Here is a 23305-nt window from a genome sequence, read left to right on the forward strand (position 1 = left end):
AAAGTGTAAGAACCAAACACAGGGATTAGTATTTAAACATTGTGAGAATAACAAATGGCCATCTCACCTAAATTCAAGACAGTGATGTCTACAAACATTTTAGCAGAGCTCAAGAGAGTCACAATTATGTGTGTCACTCATTGCTAACAAGCACTTTCAAAGCAAAAAAAAATACGGCTAATTACTCGTTGGCAATTATTAGCATTCCCTACCAGTGCTATTTCAAAGGAATCAGCTGACGGGGTAGGCTTTGCAAGTCCTCTATAGACAAATCACAAAAATCTAAGATGCTGTTACAGGGAATCTGCAAGATGGCCCTTTATGTTGGTAAAAAGCAAGACTAGACAAACCGCCAGTTTCAACTTGATTTTTTCCAGAATGGAATTCTGGCAAAATGATACCGTTCCCAATAGTTCTAATTAGAGTGTGTGTAAAATAATAGTTTATTAGTTTCGTGATGTGAGACCAAATAGCTAATTAAAATACTGCATTAAGCACATAACACAGATGGTTTTGGAACAGTAGGTTATCCAGTGGTGGGGGGGACACCTCGGATCTGGGGGCCAAATGTGACCCGCCAAGCCTACCTGGACCTTGGGGCTCTTCCCAAGCCATGCTCTTGAGTATTTTTGCTTGGCTGAGATGTGTCTTTGAACTGGGGCAATACCTCTTGCTTGTAGCGTGCTTATAGAAACCTCCGAATTTTGCATGGCTGGAATGTGACTTCCTTTGTAAAGTTGGCCACATCTGTTGCTTTGACCATTTTTGCTTCTAGCCCAGCCCACCAATGGCATGCAAGCCCCTGGAGGGCTTCCTGCCTACAAGGAAATGTGTCCCTCAAGCTAAAAGTGGTTCCCCACCTTGATCCAGTGAAAGGTCATTGAAAATAAGTCAGTATCAGGCATGGAAGAGACATATTAAGGCAGTTACAATGTACAGGACTGTCTGAACTGTGGATCTCATAGGCCATTTTTTAAAGATCTGAAACAAGAAACCAAAAGTCTGTCCACGGAATGGAAAGCTGGGAACTTAAAAGTTTTTTTTCTTGTTTGGGGTAAAAGAGACATTCAGGAAGGAATGTGCTAAGTCCTCCTGCTGCCCAGGAAGGCAAGGAACTTGTGACTAGCTCTTTGTCCTGCATCATAATAAATGAGTTGTGGGCCTTTTTTTTTTTTTTAGTAATAGGGAGATACTGTTCAGTGCTTTAAGAGAATTCAGTTAGTATTAGGTTTTCATCATAACTCATTTATTTTTGTATTGCAACTAGATTTTTCACAGAACAACTTCTTCTACTGCACACTTAGCAAAGATACAGAAAGAATTTCTCTCCCTTGGTTAAGCTAGCAATACTGCAACTTTGGGAAACTCTTTCACACAATCATCGTGCAACAAGTCAAGTGCAAATCAAACAACTGACATTAGGTGGCATAAGTGCTCAGAATGTGAATCTGCAGCATACTTGCCTGAAAAGAGCTTTGAGATTTTCAGGTAATTCTGTTCGGCCTGCATAACCTGGGTTCATAGTAATAAATATTCCAACCGATGCTTTCAGTGAAATGTTTTCTCCAAGGAATAAAAATCTGCATCAATTGCACAATATAAGGAAAGAAGTGGCTGAAATTGGTTGGGATTTAAGCAATTCTCTTTGACTCCATTTCCCTCTCAAACACACACACACACACACACACACACACAAACACAGTGTGGCAGGGACCCAAATTCACATAGCTGGCTCTGAATACCCAAGATGATTTGGGCCTTGTGCTTCACTGCTCACTTACCCCACTCTGGTATTGCATAGCAGAACTTATTTTGAAACTGAGGTGACTTTCAAAACATTCCAAATGAAAATAAAATGTGCTAATGCTATGCTATGGGAGGAACGCTGTTTCATACTGGACAGGGTATGCCTAAACCTTTCAGAATGCCTAAAGTAGTTTGGTTTCACTTCTTTTCAGCATTCCATACAACAGTATCAAACAATAACTAAACAATGGGTTGAGTCCAGACCTTTAGGTCACATGTTCACCCAAGTGAAATCCATGAAATTTAAGTTAGTTGTAACAAGCAGAGCAAACCTATGCCTAGCTGGGGAGCAGGTAGGTGAAACAGAGCGACAGAGATGTCGCATAGACCTGCCAGGGCAGAAGGTAGGGAAGTAAATTCATACCCCCATTCCTTTCTGGTGCCAGCTCCATGCTGGCGTAGCAGAAAGGTTCAGATCAGACTCCTCTCCAGGAGCTAGACCTGTATAGGATCTGGCAGATCCATAATTGACCCTGCTCCACTTCTCTCACACACACCCAGGCTTCCTGATTTGAGTTACAGTATTTGCCAATGGTCTTTTCTGCAGAAGAGGTCTCTGCGATGGAGGCTGGCATAGGTTAACGGACAAGGATGTCTGCTGAATCATAACCCCTTCCATCAGCACAGATCATGAGTAGATCTGCAGCCTAGCTTGTGCGACTAGCTCACTTTGGATCTATCCCAACATGAAGTGCTAACGGTTAAAAATGCTAAATAGGTCTATATATTTCCCAGTGAATAGCTAAGCAAAACAGATTCAATTAATAAACAACCCAAAATTCATAAAAATGAAATTCATAACTAACACGGGGGTAATACACCGCATCATATGCCAGCCAGATTTTTGGATCCGATTTCCAACTAATATCACATGATGTGCAATCATTGCACTTATTGCTCCATGACTTTAATTGCATTTCAACTGTGAAAAAATGCTTTACAATTGTTGTTACGGAGGTATAAAATATTTCTATTTTACATAGTGGAAGCCAAGGCCAAGAAATAGTGTCTTCTCCCAGGCCACCTATTCTATATATGGCACATGCGAGACTTCAGACTAAACTTCCCAGGTGCAAGTTCAATTTCTCCGAATCCATTTTTTATTACCAAATATAATAAATAAATCAGAAGAATTAGGCTTAGCAGGCTGTCACAATTGATACACAGGATTAAAAACACACACCAATAAAACAGCAGCAAATTATCCTCATGCTAGACAGATAGAAAGATAGACTGACAGACACAAATGCAAATGCCTTTTCAAAGAGGATGTGAAAGTTCGCACCAGTGGGTGGTTTCTTCATATGCTGCACCATCTTCAAATTACATTGAATACATTAAACAATTTTGAAGGATGTATCTATTAATATACTCACTGCTTTTTCTTATTTCTTATGGCATCATGGATAGTCTTTACTTGCACAGCCACAACGGAAAGAACTTCTACTGAAATTCGGTTGAATTCGTCAAAGCAGCCCCAAGCACCTGTCTGGGCCAAACCTTTATAGATGTTTCCAATGGACTATAATAAATAAATGTATAAAATTCAGATTTATTTATGAAAATGTAAAGTTTTTTTTCTTATATGTAAAGCATTTACAAGCTGCCCATGTAAATGAGTGATATACAACTAATTAATCACAAAATCCTGTATTATTGCACTTCCATCTAATTTATCTATACTGGTTGCCTGGTTATTCTGTCTAGTGCGTTCAAGAAATCACAGCATTATGCAGAAGATGGCATTGAACTGTGCATATAGGAACTGGCTTTGTTCAACAGGAAGAAGCAAATAGTTTGCAATTTGGGACGTAATTCAGGGGACACACGTTCCAATGGTGCGCCTTGATTTTCCTGAACACAAATGAATTCACCCCCTTTTTACTGAGTTGTTAAAAGGAATCACAGCAATATCCATGTAAAAGAGAGGAGAATAAAAGGCAACCTTGATGCACCTATTCTCTCACTGCCCCCAATTTGTGGGTTTCATTCCTATGGAGATAAGCTGCAGTTGGGGACAATGCTGCAATGGGATGTCAGGGGCAAGAAGAAGTTTGAGGAGAGGGGTGATGTGCAGGCAGAGGGCAGGAGGTTGATTCAGAGGATCAAGGGTCAGAGGTTTGTGGGGTTCTGTGCCACCAATGAGGCAGGTGCCGGAGATGGTGGTAGAATCAAGGGGAAGAGACCAGGCAGCAAAAGATGGGGGAAAGGAGGTGGAAAGAGAATTGTAGGGCATCTCAGAGGTGGAAGAGACTGTGTCAGTCTGAGAGAGAGCCATGCCTTTGGAATCTCCCATATTCGTGTCTCCATGCACAAGGAAGGGCTTAAAACTCAGAAGGAATCATAGGGCACTTGTCCATACTGCGTCAGATAAGTGAGTTTAAATAAGCTGAAAAGGGTGTGGTAATGCTGTTACTCCAACTATCCGGGTCGGAGCCTAGGACCGTAGGGGTAGATTGCCTAGCCAGCTAGTTAGCAGGGGCGGCCTGTATAACCCTTGCCCCTTAGGAGCTGATGTACGGTAACTAAGGGCTTTGCCAACAGAGAAATAAACTTCCAAACAATTCTCATAGGACTGCGTGCTCTCAGGACATGGGAACAAAATCTGCTCTGCACATTTTGATATTTGGTGTCCCAGCTTTGCGTGGACAAGTGGAGTCTTCGTAGGTAAGATTCACCTTCAGTTGTGTGGGCAGGCCAGTCCCTCCCCTAACCTGACTGATCCCCTGGCAATGCCTCCCCAAGCGGGATTGGGCAATTGGCTGAGGTAGGCAAAGACCTCCAGGTATCCAGCCTGGGGAGAGCGAAGCCAGCCCATACTACCGGAAGCCACATTGGGATCCGGGGAGCTGCGTGCGACCATGTAAAAGGTGCCCCCCATTTGATGTGGTGAGCGGTCATTCCATCAACAGTGGCTACAAAAAGGGATGCAAAAGTCTCTGTGCGCATAACAACACACTTATCATGACAGTCTTCCCTCATACAGTATCCCCTCAATATGGGCTCAGTACCTTGTAATCCATCTGTTCAGAACAGTTGAAGACATAGACCATCATCCCAAGCGCATGGCCCAAATCCTTAGTTGTCTCCGTTTTGCCTGTCCCAGCTGGACCTGCAGGAGCTCCACTCATTGTTAGATTAAGGGACTGCGTGAGAGTGATGTAACACCTTTAACAAGCAAAAGCACAGCTACTATTAACATGCCAACAGCCTATTACTTTAGTGGCTGACATTCCAAATCCACAAAAATGCAGGGACATTATAGTTGATAAACTTGCAGTAAGGGTATCATTATTATAAACTGTTGTTGTTGTTGTTGTTGAATATTTATATCCTCCTATTCTATCATCAAGTACCTAGAGGGGCTGCCTCTTGTTTAAGAGGTTTGTTATTTAACAATAACACAATTTTATTTATTTTATTTATTTATTTTTTATCATCATCATCATCATCAAATTTATATACCACCCTTCATTTGTAGATTTCAGGGCAGTTTACAAAATAAAAATACAATATAAAAAACACAAAATATATAATAAAAATAAGAACAAAAACAAACCAAGAATTTCCCCTCCCCTCATCTGTTTAGCTTCAATTATTTAATTATGTTTCCTTCTTCATACTGCTTTATACAATGTTGCTTAATTTAAGCTTTTATATTAGGTTAGCTTGCTTTTATTGTTTTACACAATGTTGTATGGATTGATTTTTTGAGCTTCCTGATATTATGATTATGTATGACGGCGTCTAATATGTTTTGAATGGTTATGCTTACTGTTCATTTGCTATGTTGTGAGCTACTTCTTGTGGAAAAGTGGCTTACAAATAAGCAGATGCCAGATGATAAAACATTTCATTTTATTCGTTACATTTTGCCCATCATTTTCATGATCCTAGAGCAGGTAACAATGTTAAAAGCTAAAATGCAATTAAAGCAATCTACAGTAAAACACAACAGAAAGTAGCCTGCAAAAAAATTGCATCAAGATACAGCAAATACTTATTCGGCAATAGCACCATAGTAGGTACACAGAATCTGACAAAATATATCTCATCAGTCCCTACTAAAAGCCTGGGAAAATAAAAATGTGTTTAATTAGTGTTGAAAGAGGGCCAAAGACAATGCCAATATATTTCAAAACCCTCCATTAAAAGGTAAAGGTAAAGGGACCCCTGACCATTAGGTCCAGTCATGACCGAGTCTGGGGTTGCGGCGCTCATCTCACTTTACTGGCTGAGGGAGCCGGTGTACAGCTTCCGGGTCATGTGGCCAGCATGACTAAGCCACTTCTGGCGAACCAGAGCAGCACACAGAAACGCCATTTACCTTCCCGCCGGAGCGGTACCTATTTATCTACTTGCACTTTGACGTTGTTTCGAACTGCTAGGTTGGCAGGAGCAGGGACTGAGCAACCGGAAGCTCACCCTGTCGTGGGGATTCGAACCGCCGAACTTCAGATCGGCAAGTCCTAGGCTCTGTGGTTTAACCCACAGCGCCCCCCTGTGCCCCCAAAACCCTCCATTTCACATCTATATATTGGGTAATCTTCCTTTACACATCATTTGTATGAAGGGGTTCAAAGAGCAGATAGGAAGCAGACCCCCACATCTGCAAAAGAGCAATTGCATGTGAACAACTGCTCACATTTAGGTGTGCCATGTGATCTGGACCCCCAATCATGCAGAAGTCCCAATTGCAAGGAACAGCCACACCTCTACAGATGCTGAGATGACAAGGCCAGCTACAACAGGTAGTTCCTCATCCTCGGCTACTTCCCACTCCAGCTCAGAATCAGAGCACTATGTTGCTGGCAAACACCAGGTATTTGATTTTTATTTGCGCAGTCTACTCCCAATGTAAGCCTTAAAGTCATGCAAATTCAATAAAATCCTTTTTCACTCCAAGGGATACAACTTTTACCTAGACTCTAAAGAATGTGGGTGCGCAAGAACACACGTCTTTGCCTGCGTGTTCTCTGCCTCTTTCTGTCTGGTGTGGGGAGGGTACGCGTGAGAAGCAACCAGAGAGGCCAGTGCCCATGGCACTCTCTCAAAATTCCAAACATGCCCATGCACTCAGAAAGGGTGGCAACCTTGTGACTATGGAGCTATAATACAAGAAAGCTGTGATTTCCTGCCAATAGGGGAAAATCCCACTGGGGTAAAAAGAAAACTCTAGGAGGTCTTGTCCAACCATTCTTAGGTGTAAGAACCATTCTTAGGTCCTTGTCATGCAACACAACACATAACTGTTCAGATTATATGGGGGATACCTTTTATTCCCAACGCAATTATTTTACTTTACAATGTGACTGTTTTTGTCAAAATGTCACATTTGCAATGTTAAGGATTCCTCACAGGGGAGAATGACAGCTCATTTCATGTTTAGCCTTCGCATTCTACAAGACGGATCAAGTCGAGGTAGCCCACTATTAGCCAAAGCAGATTTTACCTGTCAGTTAAAGGTGTAATAACCAGCCGAGGGGTATTTCCCAAATACTCATAGTAGTACTGGAACTGAGCATCACATATGTTGGCAAAGCAGTGTTTTTGGGCCCAATCCCATCTATGGCGCAGTTGTGACAGCCAAGCAAAAGCTTGGGAACTGGTGACCTAAAAAAACAAAAACAAATAACCACATCTCCATTGCACAAATACTATGCCGAGGGTGTTAAGAGATGAAAGAAACCAGACATGCCAAAATGTCAAAACTGTCATCACTCATTTCACACCTCATCCCCAGCCTTTCCCAAGCAACATCCCTCACACTGGCAATTATAAGGGATTATATGCACTCTTGGGCATTTCCACACCATACAGAGGCAAGCGTAATGTAAGATCTGTTTAATGGAGGCTTTTGTTGCAGCAGACATTACAACTTCTTCTGCCAAGATCTCTTTCACCTTTTACAAGAAACCAACTCTGGGGATTTGATATGACTCAATTTTGTATTTCATATTTCCTTAATAATATCCCCTGGGCTCCATGAAACAATTATATATTTGATGTCTCATTTGTTTCTCTCTGCCCTTTTAATCTCCTACTGTACAGTACTGTCTCTAAAATATCAGTGGAAACAGAGCCCTTTGTGTCACAGGCAGGTGATGTGGGGCTGGTGCCTGCCTTTGGCACACAAATATTTTCTCTCTCAATTGCAGATAGTAAAGTCTACTTATGGTTCCACTATCCCCTTTCTCTCATTCTCTAGTGGAGGGAAGCTGAAACCATCTAACCAGGTGGAGCCCACAAGCTATGCAAGTGCTTACCCATAGACTTACCACAAAACAGAAGCATCAGTGGTTTGTCTGAACAGACCTTTTAAAAGTTTTGCTCATGGCCCATCCCCTGACATCCATGTGTCAAGCACATAAGAGCTCTATGCACGCATATATACATTGTGCCAACCTATGCACTTAGGCTTCCCCACTTGAGACATCCATGTTCAACATAGGGTTACTAGGGTGGTGCTAGCTGCGCGGGTGGCGCTGTGGGTAAAAGCCTCAGCGCCTAGGCTTGCCGATCGAAAGGTTGGCGCAGCGGGGTGCGCTCCCGTTGCTTGGTCCCAGCGCCTGCCAACCTAGCAAGTTTGAAAGCACCCCCGGGTGCAAGTAGATAAATAGGGACCGCTTACTGGCAGGAAGGTAAACGGCGTTTCCGTGTGCTGCGCTGGCTCGCCAGATGCAGCTTTGTCACGCTGGCCACGTGACCCGGAAGTGTCTCCGGACAGCGCTGGCCCCCAGCCTCTTGAGTGAGATGGGCGCACGACCCTAGAGTCTGTCAAGACTGGCCCGTATGGGCAGGGGTACCTTTACCTTTACCTAGCTGCCACAGTCTCATTCCCTACTCATGTATGGATCACAACCCATGAGCAAAACTTCTGAAAGCAGTTCCTTTCTTGATCAAATAGCTTCAAAGACACCCAGCTGTTCTGCACCAACAAACTGGTGCCAAGGAGCTGTGACAAAGCAGGAGCTCAAAACTCCAGTTTTACTGGTTCCTGTTCCTACATTGTTCTCAGCTGCCTGCTCCAAGGCCCCCGTTGCTTCAGAGATGATAAACAAGTGGTTCTGAGCCCTCCTCCCCGGGGGAGATGTATGACACCTGAAGAAGTGACATTTCAGGGAAATAAATGATCCTGAGGCTTTCTCCTCACACCAGACAAGGCCTGAGTAGACTGAATGTCCTATATCAGAGAACCTCACTGATACACATCTTATTTGTGGGAGTAACTACATAACCACCGTTCCCATCATCCCAATCTGATTTTATAAGAAAAAAGAACTCAGGAAGAGGTGTTTGTTGTTTTGTCCTAGTAGCAATTTCCTGGATGTGTTTTAACAGGGGGACAGCTATGCCCTGTATTCCTCTTCTAAATTCAGTGTTGAGTTAATGCCCTTGTCTACATACCCTCACCTTCAGCAACAAATGCACATGAGAATCTCTGCAAATTAACCTGCACAACCCATTATTTGTTGTTGAGTTATGGGATATGCAGGGAACATGGCCCATATGAGAATGATTGCCAAAGTTTGGCTAACCTGGTGCAGTGCAGTGAGCATTCAATTTTTAAAAGTGCCCCCCCAAAAGTGCCCAAAATGTTCCACACACTCACATTCTTCTTACTCAATATTTAGCTGCTCTCCCAATTTTTTTTTTTTATAATATATACCATTTTTTCTGTTTGTATTATTTATAATTGTTTTATTGCTTCTACTTTTTTGTTTGTGTCAGGGAACTGACATCGGAGCCGAGTGGAGTGGTAAGGCTCCCTAATGATGCCGGAGAGGGAACCAGCAAGGAGAGAGGGAGAGCTTCTGCTGGGGAAGGAAACCGAGGTGACACCAGGAAGAAAGGAGAGACTGAGAGTACGTCGGAGGGGAGGCTCTGAGACTCTTCCAGTGAGGTCAGTGAGGAGAGTGCAGGACCACCCCTTGGCACACCCACTCTGCGCAGAAGGCTTCCGCGCAGGGAAGGGAGGAGGAGATTGGCTGTTAAGGAATTCTTATGTTGGAGGAAGTTTAGGAAACGCCCACTGACGGATTCTGCCAGTGATTGAGACAGTCACGTTTTAGGGCTGTCAAACCGGGAAAAAGATCCAGCTACGTAGCCTGCTCGGAGCAGTTTGGAATTTACGCACAAGCAACCCCAATTCCCATTACAGTTTGCTATTCTAGTTTTAATTTGGTTTGTAAACCATCCAGATAACTATGCAATATGAGTGGTACATAAATTTATCCAATGAATAAATAGTTAAATATTGGCTTATTCAAAAAAAGGCTACGATCAAACCATGATTCATGAACTTGCCTTGATAACAAACCATAGTATTCTTGTCATTCAAATGTAAAAAGGAACTCTGGTTCAAAATAAGTGGATGCTGCCAACCTCCTCCTTCCAGCTATATTGCAGCTAGAGGAGATGAGCAGATGAGCTCAAAGCTCATGACTTGGCATTGCTCATAGTAATTATAGGCTAATGCACATAGCATTAAGCTATAGTTTGTGTTGCAGCCTTAGTCACAGAAGACTAAGTGAGGTTAACGTCAGTAAACATATTTCGGATTACCCTGCATGCATGACAGTTAATAACCTGATCCTCTGGGAAGCATTTACTCATTTATTTCATAAAATCGCAGAGCTGGAAGGGACCCCAAGAGTCATCTAGTCCAATCCCCCATAATGCAGTAATCTTAACATGCAGTCCCTCATCCAAAACTGGACCCAGTTTAGCTTTGCAAATGTGCTAGCAGTTTTATCGCTGCACCACTAGGATGAGTTTTACTTCAAAAAAAGTATATTTGGGACACATTTAGGACTGCAGCAGAGAAAATGAAAAATGAAACAAACAAACAAACAAACAAACAAACAAACAAACATGTAAAATAAAGTAGTATGAACCAGTCCTTGGACCCTGGTATGGAAGACAAGATGGAGATTTAACTTTACCTTCTGAGCAACAAGCTTTGCTACCACATCTCTTGCATGAACATCTATTGTGCAAATAGTCATGATCTTCTGTCTGTCACTTGATGTCAGCTCTCCCAACAATAGAGAGATAAGAGCATTTAGCTGAGTGATCTTGAAAAAGGCACAAGGAAAGAAATGTTATTGAATGGAACTCCACTAGCCTTAAGCACCACTTGTTGGTTTATTGTGTGCAATTAGTTAATTCAACTGCTGGAGCAATTTTGCTGTATAGCAAAGAGGTATGAGCCCCTCATATGCAAAACATGTATATGCAGTACATGCACTAGCTTAGACAATGCTAGTAACTGGTACTGCAATCAAACAAATGCTTTTATTCCCTTCGTTTATATTCGTTCTTGCTGTAATACAAGCCTGTGAAAACTACACATTGGCTATTAAGCATAATAAAATTTGTTAGTCTGTAAGGTGCCCAAAACTTTTTGTGGTGTGTTTGCAAAGACACAGAAACCATCTTATCTATGAACAGGCAAAGGAAATGCTTCTTTTATCACAGATAAAAGTGAGTAGCCAATAAATACAGGATGACAGGGCATTGTTTAACGCTCTAGCTAAATCACTCCTACAGACATATTTCATTTGTCTTAACACCCGTTAACACAATAGGCAAGAACTGAGTCATAAGGTTTTTGCAGGACTGTGCCACTTCCAGCTTGCATGGAAAGGGGAACTGAATTTTGCAATATTACTCCATGAAGAAAGCTTTGTGCACTACCAAGCCAAGGAAAACAGCAAAAACTGGCCTTTCCTTGACATGTCACTTTCCTATATGAAGGAAGACTCTGTGCTTTGTGGAAGCATTCAAGCAAGCAACATCCTACACCTGCAACCTAAAGCAGTAAAGTTCAGGTTTACCAACTTGATGTTGCAAGCAGTGGCAGAGGAAGGGGGCAGAGGTCTACCCCGGGTGCTATCCCTGGGGGGGGGGACGACAAACCTGCCCCACCCCTGATGCCACAGCGCATGGAGAATCGCCCTCCCTGCAGCTTGCCCTGCCGCCGGTATGTAGTGGCGCTGCACGTGCACAGTACGGAGTGGTGCCGCGCATGCGCCGCCAGGCGGTTTGCCCTGCCCCTCGACACACCACACCGGGTGCCGGAGAGCCTTCCTTCGCCCCTAGTTGGAAGCTTTGTAAACTAGCTCTGTTTTACATATGGCTTGACTGTTACATAAATAAGGAATCTATCAATACTTGTTTCTTATGATAATCCTTCAAGGCTGTTTCAAACCCTTCTTCCAGCCTGTCAAATGCTATTCCCACATCAGTGGTCCACCAGATTTGAGAGCCAGTGAGTGCTACTTGTGCAGGATAGTCAAAGATCCACTGGTCTCTGGGCTTTTCCTCATAGACAGCTACAGCTTCTGTGATGTGATGACGCACTGTTTCACACATGACTTCTTCAAGGCGTTTTAGCCAGGTTTCCACCTTTTGGAAAAACAAACCATTGCAGACGTTAGGTTTGGGTGCAGAATAATTTAGGTGGACTCGTCCCTTGGAAGTCGTGCCAAACTTGCCCCACTGATTACAATGAGACCCAAATTAGCTTGTAGTCAACCTACAGTGCCAATTCAGAAGTAACAGAGTTTGAATTGTGGGAATGTCCAGTGTCCATATATTCCCTCTGCCCACCCCTCCTTCCCTCATGCGCTCAAATTCTCTCTGCCACTTCCAAATGTATGTAAACCAAGCAAGTAACAACCAGTTGAAGTTTGTCACTAAATCAGAAGGAAAGGAAAGGAACTGGAATACCCATGTGGAGGGTAATGGGAGAGAATGTGAGTACAGGTCTCACTCGCAAAGCAGCAAACCATGGTTTGCCCCTGCATTTAAAGCAAACCATGGTATATGGTATCCTAGATGAACATTACAAAATAAACGACTTCCGCACAGTTTTTCCATCCTCACAGCCACCTGAGCTTAGCAATATTTCTGTTGGACATTGCTTATAATTCTGCTGAGACATTAAGTCTCACTATGAAGAGATGCAAGAGGCCAGTGAAGAAATTGCTTATGGGTGCTCTTTCCAGCACTGTGGTGCCTGTTAAACTCCTCGGTATTCCAGAGAGATGCAGATGTTGAAGCAAGGCAGACAATGGATGGACAAGCCAAGACCTATTGTGAAGCCAGCTGCACATGTTACAGTTCATAATCATGCTTGTTATGTTGCAGTGCCGACAGTGAAAAAGACTGGTGTTGTTACCAGCACTACATTCTCAAATACCAGTCCAGTGGCCCTCTCCAGGGTAGTCCTGGGTTTATTAAGCAGACATACTTGCACAAATAGAACAATCACAATAGCGAATTCCTCCTTTGGATTAGTTGGCTTATTATTATTATTTAAAAGCTTCCTACCTGTCTTAAAAACGAAGAAGTGATCTACCCACATGTGTGTATGATTTGGGAGGGGGAGAGTTGTTTTGAAAAGTTTGTTGCAAAGATGCATAATTACATTGTTAAACATTTCAATACCCAACAGACTTATTGTTTTCCCTTGTAACTTCATGTTTTTTAAAACCAGGTGGTAGATAAGAGAGTTGTTGTTGTTTTAAAAAAAGTAAAAGAATTTATGGAGGCAAAATTTCATTATGTATATATATTCATGCCTCATCAGAAATATGTTTCAGGTACTCTTATAGCACCACCTTATGCAAGTCTACTCAAAAGTAAGTCCTATTGAATTCAGTGGGTACATCTGTACAATATTGCAGCTTCCAATCACCCTTCTCTGGCAAAGCAGTATGAATGTTTCCACCCCAATTTACTTTCACATTTCCTCCAATTTTAGCAGATAGGTATAGTTTTGCCATCAAAAAAACCCAACATACCTGGCCACCACACTTGAATTCAGCAGTGAATGGGACATATTCCTTTTCTTTGCTGTACATTCCTAGGGCAATATTGCTGGACTGCTCTTTGTCATCTTGAAATTTAAGATCAGCAGTGTTGTCAAAAAGTTTAATAAGATGACAAGTCACCTGCATTCAAATAGCAGCATACAATTAAGGAACTCAGTCACCCCAGGTTTGCTCAGATTTTAATCACCTTCTCTTTCACTTTCTGCTATCGCATTTCTTTGCAGATAATGCTTTAAACACGATTACAAGAAACTTTACCTGTTTTGGCTGTGCTCCTTTTGAGAGAATGTCAAGCAGATCAGCAGATGAAATGAAATAGAACCGAGGAAAAGCTAAGCGTTTGGTTTCCAAGTATTCAGCGAGAGCTTTTTCACAAAGAGAAAGCCTGAAAATGAAAAGGGGAACACTTTGGATATTCACATTTAATTATCTATGGCAGTTTTTGCACCAAAACATGTACATATGTATGTATGGAAGCTGGTTTTCAAGGACAGTAGCATTCATTTTTATGCTTATCTACTCAGAAGTTCCACTGAGTTCAATGGGGCTTATTTTTCAGTTAAGTATGTACAGCACTGCAGCCAGTGGCAGGTGGGGTAGTGTAGCCTTGCCTCCCTGTGGCGGAGTCAGTTCTGCATACTGGGAGGGGCTGGGTGGCAACAAGATTTAAATATGCTGGCAGGAGCACCCAACAGTCTCTGCTAGTGCATGCGCCCCATGCCCTTCATCTCCCAGCACTACTACTTATTGCAACCTTAAATCGCTTGCCTTCAGCATAGCAATATGAATGTTTGTCAGTGTTCAACTGTGCCACAAGAAAAAATACATAAACAATACAACTGCAACTGAAAACAGCCCATACTTTTTATTAAACAATTTATACACCACTTGACAAGAAGAGACCAATGCAGTCCCCAAACTGCACCTGAACACACACTGAAATAGATCCAGGTAATTTGTATCTTTCAGGAATACCTGTAACTTCTTGGCTACCACCTTACCGAAAAAGGAGCGTTTTGGACCAGGCAGCACTTACACACACACACACACACACACACACTTTACACTGGTATATGCTTTTTGTACTAATTTCTTGGCTGGAAAACTGCATTGCAAAAATCAGAAAAGTGTGAAGTTTTGAAAGACAGTTGTTTAGCTTCATATATTATTTCAGAAAGTGCTAATTAGATAGGTTCACCTTTAAATGCAAGCTAAATGGAATTTTCTCCCCTATCACTTGCTTTGATGAGTAAACATAGCTCCTGCTGGCTTCTCCATTTACTTCAGTAGATTGGGCAGTTCTGTATACATCTGTTAACATGAACAAACCTGCCACATCCAACTAGAGTCTAGAATTGCTCTTACTGTTAATTAATGGAATGGTGTTTGTTCAGCCTTTGTGGTGTTCCTAATTAGGAACGCCGAATTCAAATGCCCAAATAACATAATTAGGGTCATTAAAATGCACAGACATTTAAACATGTTTGAAAAACTGGTCTTATCAAACACCAGCATATAAATACTGTATTTACACAAATCTAATGCACCATCGAATCTAATGCACACCTCAATTTTCAAAACCTTAAAACCAAAAAAGTATCTGCTGGGGAATGAGTACCATTGTAGTTTTCCATTCCCAATTAAAGGTCAGCAGTTAGCCAGTATTATTTTTCTTTCAAATTATCATTCCATCACTGTTTATAGCACACTTCTTAATATTGTTAAGCATTATAAATGCATGTTTAATTTTTTAAAAATAATCTAAAACAGGATGAATCCCAAAGCAAACTATACAGACCATCTCTTCAGCAATCCTTTGTTGCTGATTATTGTATACTGGAATATATTAAAGAAAACAATTAGCTCAGTTTTACCTGCGTTGCAAATCCTCAAGCTTTTCATATAAATTGGGCTTGGTTGTTGCTTCCAATACATTTTTTGTATTTGCTGAGTCATTCATTAATTCCTGGGTATAGGTGCAGAAATAATCATTTCAATATTTAATGCTCACAAGCCTTTCCTTACAATTTTTGTTAAGACAAAAAATGATTCATTCACATTTTCACTAGCAGTTATCCTAGGTCTGCCATATTTTGAAGGGCAAAAAAAGAGGACACATTTGCCGACTTCTACTTTTAACAATGGATCGCTATGACTCTCATTTTAAATACCCCTACTATATGTAGGAAGGGACGTGGGTGGCACTGTGGGTTAAACCACAGAGCCTAGGATTTGCTGGTCAGAAGGTTGGCGGTTCGAATTCCCGCGACAGGGTGAGCTCCTGTTGCTTGGTCCCTGCTCCTGCCAACCTAGCAGTTCGAAAGCACGTCAAAGTGCAAGTAGATAAATAGGTACCGCTCTGGCAGGAAGGTAAACAGCATTTCCGTGTGCTGCTCTGGTTCGCCAGAAGCGGCTTAGTCATGCTGGCCACATTACCCAGAAGCTCTACACCAGCTCCCTCAGCCAATAGAGCGAGATGAGCGCCGCAACCCCAGAGTCGGTCACGACTGGACCTAATGGTCAGGGGTCCCTTTACCCTTACTTTACAATATGTAGGCAATAGAAGCTGAGATATATATGATTATTATACAAACAGGGACCGGGAGAGAAAGAGGCAGCAGGTGAGAGGAAGTGGCAGGCGGCATGTAATGGTCCCCAGGCAGGGCTGAGCCATACTGGCAAAGGAGGCTCAAGTGGAGGAGGCACCGCTAGGGGAAGGGGGCAGCCTGGCAGGAAGGGAAAAACAAAAAAGAAAACCTGAACATTTTGGCAAATTTTTTAAAAAAATTCCCAGACAGAAATTATACCTCTGAAAAAGAGGTCGTGTCTTGGAAAAAGAGGACGTATGGCAACCCTAAATCTGCAGATGAAAGTCATGCTCAAGAAAGCTGTTTCTTCTTATAGTTTAAAGGTAAAGGGACCCCTGACCATTAGGTCCAGTTGTGACCGACTCTGGGGTTGCGGCGCTCATCTCGCTTTATTGGCCAAGGAAGCTGGCGTACAGCTTCCGGGTCATGCGGCCAGCATGACTAAGCCGCTTCTGGCGAACCAGAGCAGTGCACAAAACGCCGTTGACCTTCCCGCCGGAGCGGTACCTATTTATCTACTTGCACTTTGAGGTGCTTTCAAAATGCTAGGTTGGCAGGAGCAGGGACTGAGCAACGGGAGGTCACCCCCCACAGGGATTCAAACTCTTATAGTTTAGGTCACCCAAAAGGCTCCCCCCTAAACTGTGGTGGATGGTGAAGACCTACTGGAAGGGTTGGTCTGTGGCATGGTTGACTGAGAAGGAGCAGGGTGATTGCAGGAAACTGGGCAGAGGCACCAGCTGAGAGTGGGGGGATCCAGCCAGCATTCATTTATAATTCTATCTTAGCTTGTAATATATTATTTGGAACAGTCAAGTGACAGTGTGAGAGATCGCTGCCTCCAAACATTCCACCTCCTTCCACACACGAACACCAGTAACTGGGTAATTCTGATCCAAGAATGCATAAACATTACAGGAGTACCGCATATTTGGAGAGCGGTATAGAAAGATTTAATATATATTACACATCCAATCCTGGGAGCTGGATATTGAGATTTCATTGACATATAAGATTATAAGAATGTTTTTGCTAAAAAGAAAAGGAGACATTGGAATGGTTGATTTTAATCATGATATTCCTCATTAACCTTGAAATCTGCATCAATGCCATCAAATCGCTTCGAATCTTCAGGAAGCTGGTCTCTGATATCATCTGAGCCAATGAAAATGCTTTCAAGATGAGACCATGTACGTTGAACTTCCATCCATATGAAAATGACAGAGTCTGCCACATTCAGCTTTTTTTGCCAGCCTAAGACTTGTTCAATGAAATACTCAACATATTTACTTTGTAGAATTATTTGCAGCTGAACCTTGGAAAAAAAGAAGAAGAGTGGGAATAAAATTAAAGGATAAATAAAATTACTTAACAGGCATAGGAGTCATAGCTACAAAAGTTTTACAAAAAAAATCTTGTGCAAGCTATTATTACAGTAAATCACAGCAAACGACATTTTCAAACCTTGCAAATGGACAGCATATTATTAAATGATTCCATACTATCTAGGGAAAAAAGAGAGAGACCAAGGACCTGTAATTTTGCTAACTCCTACACAGACAGGAATTTTTGTTAAAACCGTATACAGTCAAGGACACGTATAATTTCACAGACTTAACATCTGGGACAGCTAAGATTCACTGTAAATACAGATTCTGGAAACAGTGCCTTAGGTTTAGTCCAATTATAAAAACACAGTAGTAATTCAGCAACAAGCACATTTACTATTTACATTAGCAAATAACATCTTACTTGGTTATTGTCTAAAGTCTCAAAAAGCTGTTCATCAGTTTTCAACAACGGAATACTGGTCCTGTAATGCTCTTCATACGAAAACTCCATGGCAGCCCATATTTGACTGATTTCTATGAGAATCTGGTTAACACATTAGAACATGGGTTTGAAATATATTTAAATCAAGTGTTATTACCCAAGCAATAGTCTACATAGTTCTCCTGTGCTGCCCAAATCCATCTAAGGTGGTACCATTTTTTTATTGGCTGTGGTGAGATTTCATGTACTCCTTAGGTTGGGGTGGGGAAACCTGTGGCCTCCAGATGGACGACAACTCTCATCATCCTCAAGCAATGGTCATGTTGGCTGTCACTCATGGAGCTTGTAGTCTAACAACATCAGGAAGGTCACAGATTTCCCACCTTGCCTCAGGTCATGGACATATTACAGTGGTACCTCGGGTTAAGTACTTAATTCATTCTGGAGGTCCGTTCTTAACCTGAAACACCACTTTAGCTAATGGGGCCTCCCGCTGCCACCGGAGCACAATTTCTGTTCTCATCCTGAAGCAAAGTTCTTAACCCTAGGTACTATCTCTGGGTTAACAGAGTCTGTAACCTGAAGTGTATGTAACATGAAGCGTATGTAACCCGAGGTACCACAGTACTTTAAATCCTTACAGAAATCCACACATTTTTGGTCAAAAGAGAAAAGTAGGGAATGGCAAATTTTTCAACATTCTGCACATTTGGTTCACCCTGCCTGCATTCCCCTCCTCCTGAATTCACTTGAACTAGGACACCATCTAAAATTAATTCTGGATTTGGAAAATGTACAGTGTGGCTAAGCTTTCATTAATTTCAAAATTCTTGCTTTGTACATTATCAAGGCAAATGTGCACTGATAGAAATGCCGACAAACATTGAAACGAGCAGTCTCAATATGATTGTCAGCATTACTGCACTGTGACTCTTCCGGGGATTCAGTTTTATTGGGATTCAGTGTGTACTTGTGCACACTGATAAAAAACTGTAATGTGCAATCTCCATCCAATCACATCTAGACTCTTTGTGAATGCTATTTTATTTAGTTGTGCTCCTACATATTGTTCAAGACTTGATGTTATCTGATTAAGATTGCTTTTCTGCAATGTTTTATCAGTAAAAATGAGCATGCAAAAATAATGATGCAATCATAAATATACAAGCACAGCAAGATTTCTGGGTCATATGGCCATCATGATGCTTCTGATGCAATTGGACACTGGGACAGAAGCTAGAGCACATAGAAACGCTATTTACCTTCCCACCACAGCGGTACCTATTTATCTACTCACACTGGTATGCTTTCAAACTGCTAGGTTTGCAGAAGCTGGGACAGAGTAATGGGAGCTCACCCTGTCACATGGATTCGAACTGCCAACCTTACAATCAGCAAGCTTAAGAGGCTCAGTGGTTTAAACCACAGAGTCATCTGTTGTGTTTTACAGTGTTTTATCATTGCCTACATGTACATTATTTGGAGGGAAAAGACAAAAATAAATTTAAAGTAAATTTACTGTTTACTGTTTATTCAGTTTATTTACTGAAAAAGTAAATAAACTCTGGCTGTACCTTACTTTGTACAACAAGTAGGCAAAGAAGGAAAGCCAACAATGGTGGATCAGTTCTACTTTGAAAACAAGAATAGGTAATTCAAAATTCCAAAATCCAAGGAGAAATTTGGAGGAGAAAAGCAGACTAACCTTTTCAGTCCCAAGTTCTTTCACTGCTTTGTCAACAATGTTCCGGACATCATCCTCCACCTTATGCAGCTTCAATGACAGCAGGTCTGCTAATGTTGTATCTTCGGTTATTGAAAAATGAAGCTGCAAAATACAGCAAAGTAGCAACAGGCTTTCAACACATGCTTCAGTTTTGCCTGTTTATCTTTTAATAAGTGAATTACCCAAACAACTTAGGAAGCTCACATCTCTACATGGGCAAGGTGTGAGAGTCCAGATGTATCATTTTTTTCCAGTCAAATGGTATATAAATTTTATGTAATAAATAAAATACAATTATTATGTTATGGGGGAGACAGATAAAGAACAAGCTTTTTGATTTGAGAAAGGAGAAGTCAGGCTATGACTACAGTGGTGGATGACCTACATAACTATCAGTCATACTCAAGAGTAGACCTACTGAAATCAACTCTTATTAAGGGTTGGGAATCACCCTTAGTTTGTGAGATCAATATTGAGACAGAATTTGGAAAGAATACATTCATGCAATATGTACCCATGGAGGTAAAACATGGAAAGCGCTTATTTTTTGACCTTCAGCCGTCTCCTGTTCTGTTCTTATCGCTCACAGAGCTTGTGAAGGAGAAAGACCTGGTGGATTGTGTTCTATTTTGGAGTATGAATTACTAACATTCAAAAAGAAAAGGGAGTCTCCTGACTAAAGTCTTGAAGCTGCTATACAAAGTCCGTGAGCTGGTTGCACTGGAGTTTTATGAACTGTTTCTGAGAATCATAAGCGCAGAAATAGAAATCATGGGAATCACCACTGGGCTGCCTACCTGGCTGAAGTGATGCTGCGTGCACCAGGTTGGGGCAAGAGAGTGCAATGCGGGTCAAGGGCAGGTGAAGCACCAGGTTGTCAGTGTCTAAGTGCATGCGGAACTGTGCCTGTCACTACTGGCAACCCACTGCTACCCCAACCCTGTGCTGCCCTGGCCCCATCCCAGTGGGCAGTTGTGCCACCAGTCTGTAAGGCAATGAAAAGCATGCCACCTCCCATGCCACAACTGAGTGGTGGGAGGATGAATGAAGCAATAGTTATGACACAAGAGCCAAGAGATCTTTACAAAGGAATTTTAAAAAACGATACTTACACCTATTGCATCCATCAGCTGATACCAGTGTCTGTCTCTCATTGCTGGATTCTGCAACTCACTTACAATCCTCAGTGATGTCAACAGGTTCTTTATGGTTAACTCCAGATTCATATACACATTCCAGGAGCGGACTTCTTTATCCAACGACCACATCTCCTAAGGAAAAGCATCGCAACATTGTTATGACAATGTTGCATCACAACTCTGGGTACACAGCACTTGGAATCATTATTTAGTATCACTGGTAAAACATTAAAAGCAGCAAAAAAGTGTTGTGGCACCATAAAGACTTAGCAGATTTATTTATGACATATGCTTTTATTGCTATTGTTGTAATCATGTTGCCAGAATTGGGTTTTTACTTTTAAACACCACCTAGAGAGAAATGATGCAAATTCTATCTGCTTCTAGCATCTTGCTTTATGCTAGTTCTCTATGTAGAATCATAGAGTTGGAAGAGACCACAAGGGCCATCGAGTCCAACCCCCTGCCAAGCAGGAAACACCATCAGAGCACTCCTGACATATGATTGTCAAGACTCTTCTTAAAGACCTCCAAAGGAGACTCCACCACACTCCTTGGCAGCAAATTCCACTGTCGAACAGCTCTTACTGTCAGGAAGTTCTTCCTAATGTTTAGGTGGAATCTTCTTTCTTGTAGTTTGGAGCCACTGCTCCGTGTCCGCTTCTCTGGAGCAGCAGAAAACCACCTTTCTCCTTCCACTATGTGACATCCTTTTATATATTTGAACATGGCTATCATATCACCCCTTAACCTCCTCTTCTCCAGGCTAAACATGCCCAGCTCCCTTAGCCGTTCCTCATAAGACGTCGTTTCCAGGCCTTTGACCATTTTGGTTGCCCTCCTCTGGACACGTTCCAGTTTGTCAGTGTCCTTCTTGAACTGTGGTGCCCAGAACTGGACACAGTACTCCAGGTGAGGTCTGACCAGAGCAGAATACAGTGGCACTATTACTTCCCTTGATCTAGATGCTATACTCCTATTGATGCAGCCCAGAATTGCATTGGCTTTTTTAGCTGCTGCGTCACACTGTTGGCACATGTCAAATTTGTGGTCAACCAAGACTCCTAGATCCTTTTCACATGTACTGCTCTCAAGCCAGGTGTCACCCATCTTGATCTAACCTGATATGCTGTATCAGGAAAAATAAAAGCGACAGCATCGTTTTATACTTTCCATGCATCAGAGACCTAAGCTTGAGTTGAAAAAGAGTGTGAAGGTTGAAAGAATTGATACTTTGGGAAAACAACAAACACTGCATGGGCAAGGGGGAAAGAAAGCTAAAGAAGCCAAAGAAATGGGGGAAATATGAGAAGCTATGGGACTTGCTTTGGCAAATCTTCTGAGTTCTGTGTCCATCTGCTCCATGCTGATTTCTTTCCAATGGCTTTTTGTCCAATCATTAATGCTGCTCTGAAACAGAGAAATGTCAATGACATTTGGTAGAGACAAGTTTTCTGCAAGGAAACAAAATGATAGTTGAGGTAGGGCAGATTACAGGTTGCTGTTTTTGTTAAGTGTGTTACTTTTAAGGTGTATACCGCCATAAACACAGAAACTAGCAAAACAAGCCAGAGGAATGGGAGCAGGGTCTTGAATTAGGGTAACTAGTGGCACTGCTCAAGTGCTTTACCCCTGTTGTCACCAAGAGAGCTTGCAGGTAGAAGGAACTGCTGGTTTGATCCCTCCAGCATTGCAGCACCATCACTGTAGATGATCAGGAGTTGATGCAACCACCAATCCAGGAGGAATTCAGGTACACAAATTACCTAACTTAGCCCTACAACAGCACTAGAGAACCGCTAGCCTGCCAGCCTAATTTGGCCCACAACGCTGCTCCCATACCCCAAGCCACACTTGCCCTATATGATGTCGGTTGTGGGGCAGATAAAAGATGCAGCTGCAAATTCTGGCCTGTTTTCCCAGACCGTACTGCCTATCCTTGCTTAATGCTACTTGAATCTGTTTTGTGAATAGGCAGAGGCAAAGTAGGTGCTTCGCTGCCCATTCCCTGAGTTGGAAAGGCTCATAGGACTGCTACAAGAAATTGAGCCTTTAGTGTTACTGGCCCAGTCTTGTGGAAAACACAGTCAATGTGAGCTTCAGCAGGCACCTTCTGTTTCTACTTTTAAATGCTTGCTGAAAACTTCTCTCTGCATCTTTCCACAATAGTTTGCTGATTTCAACATTTCCATATGGCTTATATTGTATGATTGTATGTACAGCAGTTGTAAACCACTGATTTTTTTTCATGGCAAGTGGTATATAAGTATTTTTTTATAAATAATAAACCTTCAATGTGGCAGCTATTATTTATTTATTGTCTTCCTCATATACATATCATAGTAATGTACAAAGCGACTAAAGGTTTGTTTAAAACAACCCCCAAAATCAATAGAATGGGATTTTTTTCAGAAAGGTGTTCACTCATGTGCA

At 42.0% G+C, this 23305-nt stretch overlaps 1 protein-coding gene across 1 annotated transcript in view; it reads right to left on the reverse strand.

Annotated features, from left to right (window-relative positions):
• DNAH11 (dynein axonemal heavy chain 11) overlaps positions 1 to 23305 on the reverse strand; it is a 148601-nt gene that overhangs the window by 91678 nt on the left and 33618 nt on the right. Inside the window, exons 22-35 of the mRNA XM_081883500.1 lie at positions 22199 to 22282; positions 20846 to 21004; positions 19713 to 19835; positions 17987 to 18109; positions 17325 to 17549; positions 15521 to 15612; positions 13905 to 14031; positions 13617 to 13766; positions 11983 to 12216; positions 10752 to 10883; positions 7259 to 7419; positions 4818 to 4974; positions 3183 to 3328; positions 1464 to 1580 (exon numbers count right to left, since the gene is read on the reverse strand). Of these exons, the coding sequence (XP_081739626.1) occupies positions 1464 to 1580; positions 3183 to 3328; positions 4818 to 4974; positions 7259 to 7419; positions 10752 to 10883; positions 11983 to 12216; positions 13617 to 13766; positions 13905 to 14031; positions 15521 to 15612; positions 17325 to 17549; positions 17987 to 18109; positions 19713 to 19835; positions 20846 to 21004; positions 22199 to 22282 (2030 nt within the window). The remainder of the gene's footprint in view (positions 1 to 1463; positions 1581 to 3182; positions 3329 to 4817; positions 4975 to 7258; positions 7420 to 10751; positions 10884 to 11982; positions 12217 to 13616; positions 13767 to 13904; positions 14032 to 15520; positions 15613 to 17324; positions 17550 to 17986; positions 18110 to 19712; positions 19836 to 20845; positions 21005 to 22198; positions 22283 to 23305) is intronic.

This window comes from Podarcis melisellensis, assembly GCF_964234715.1.
Source record: "Podarcis melisellensis genome assembly, chromosome: 12".
NCBI classification, from domain to species: Eukaryota; Metazoa; Chordata; class Lepidosauria; order Squamata; family Lacertidae; genus Podarcis; species Podarcis melisellensis.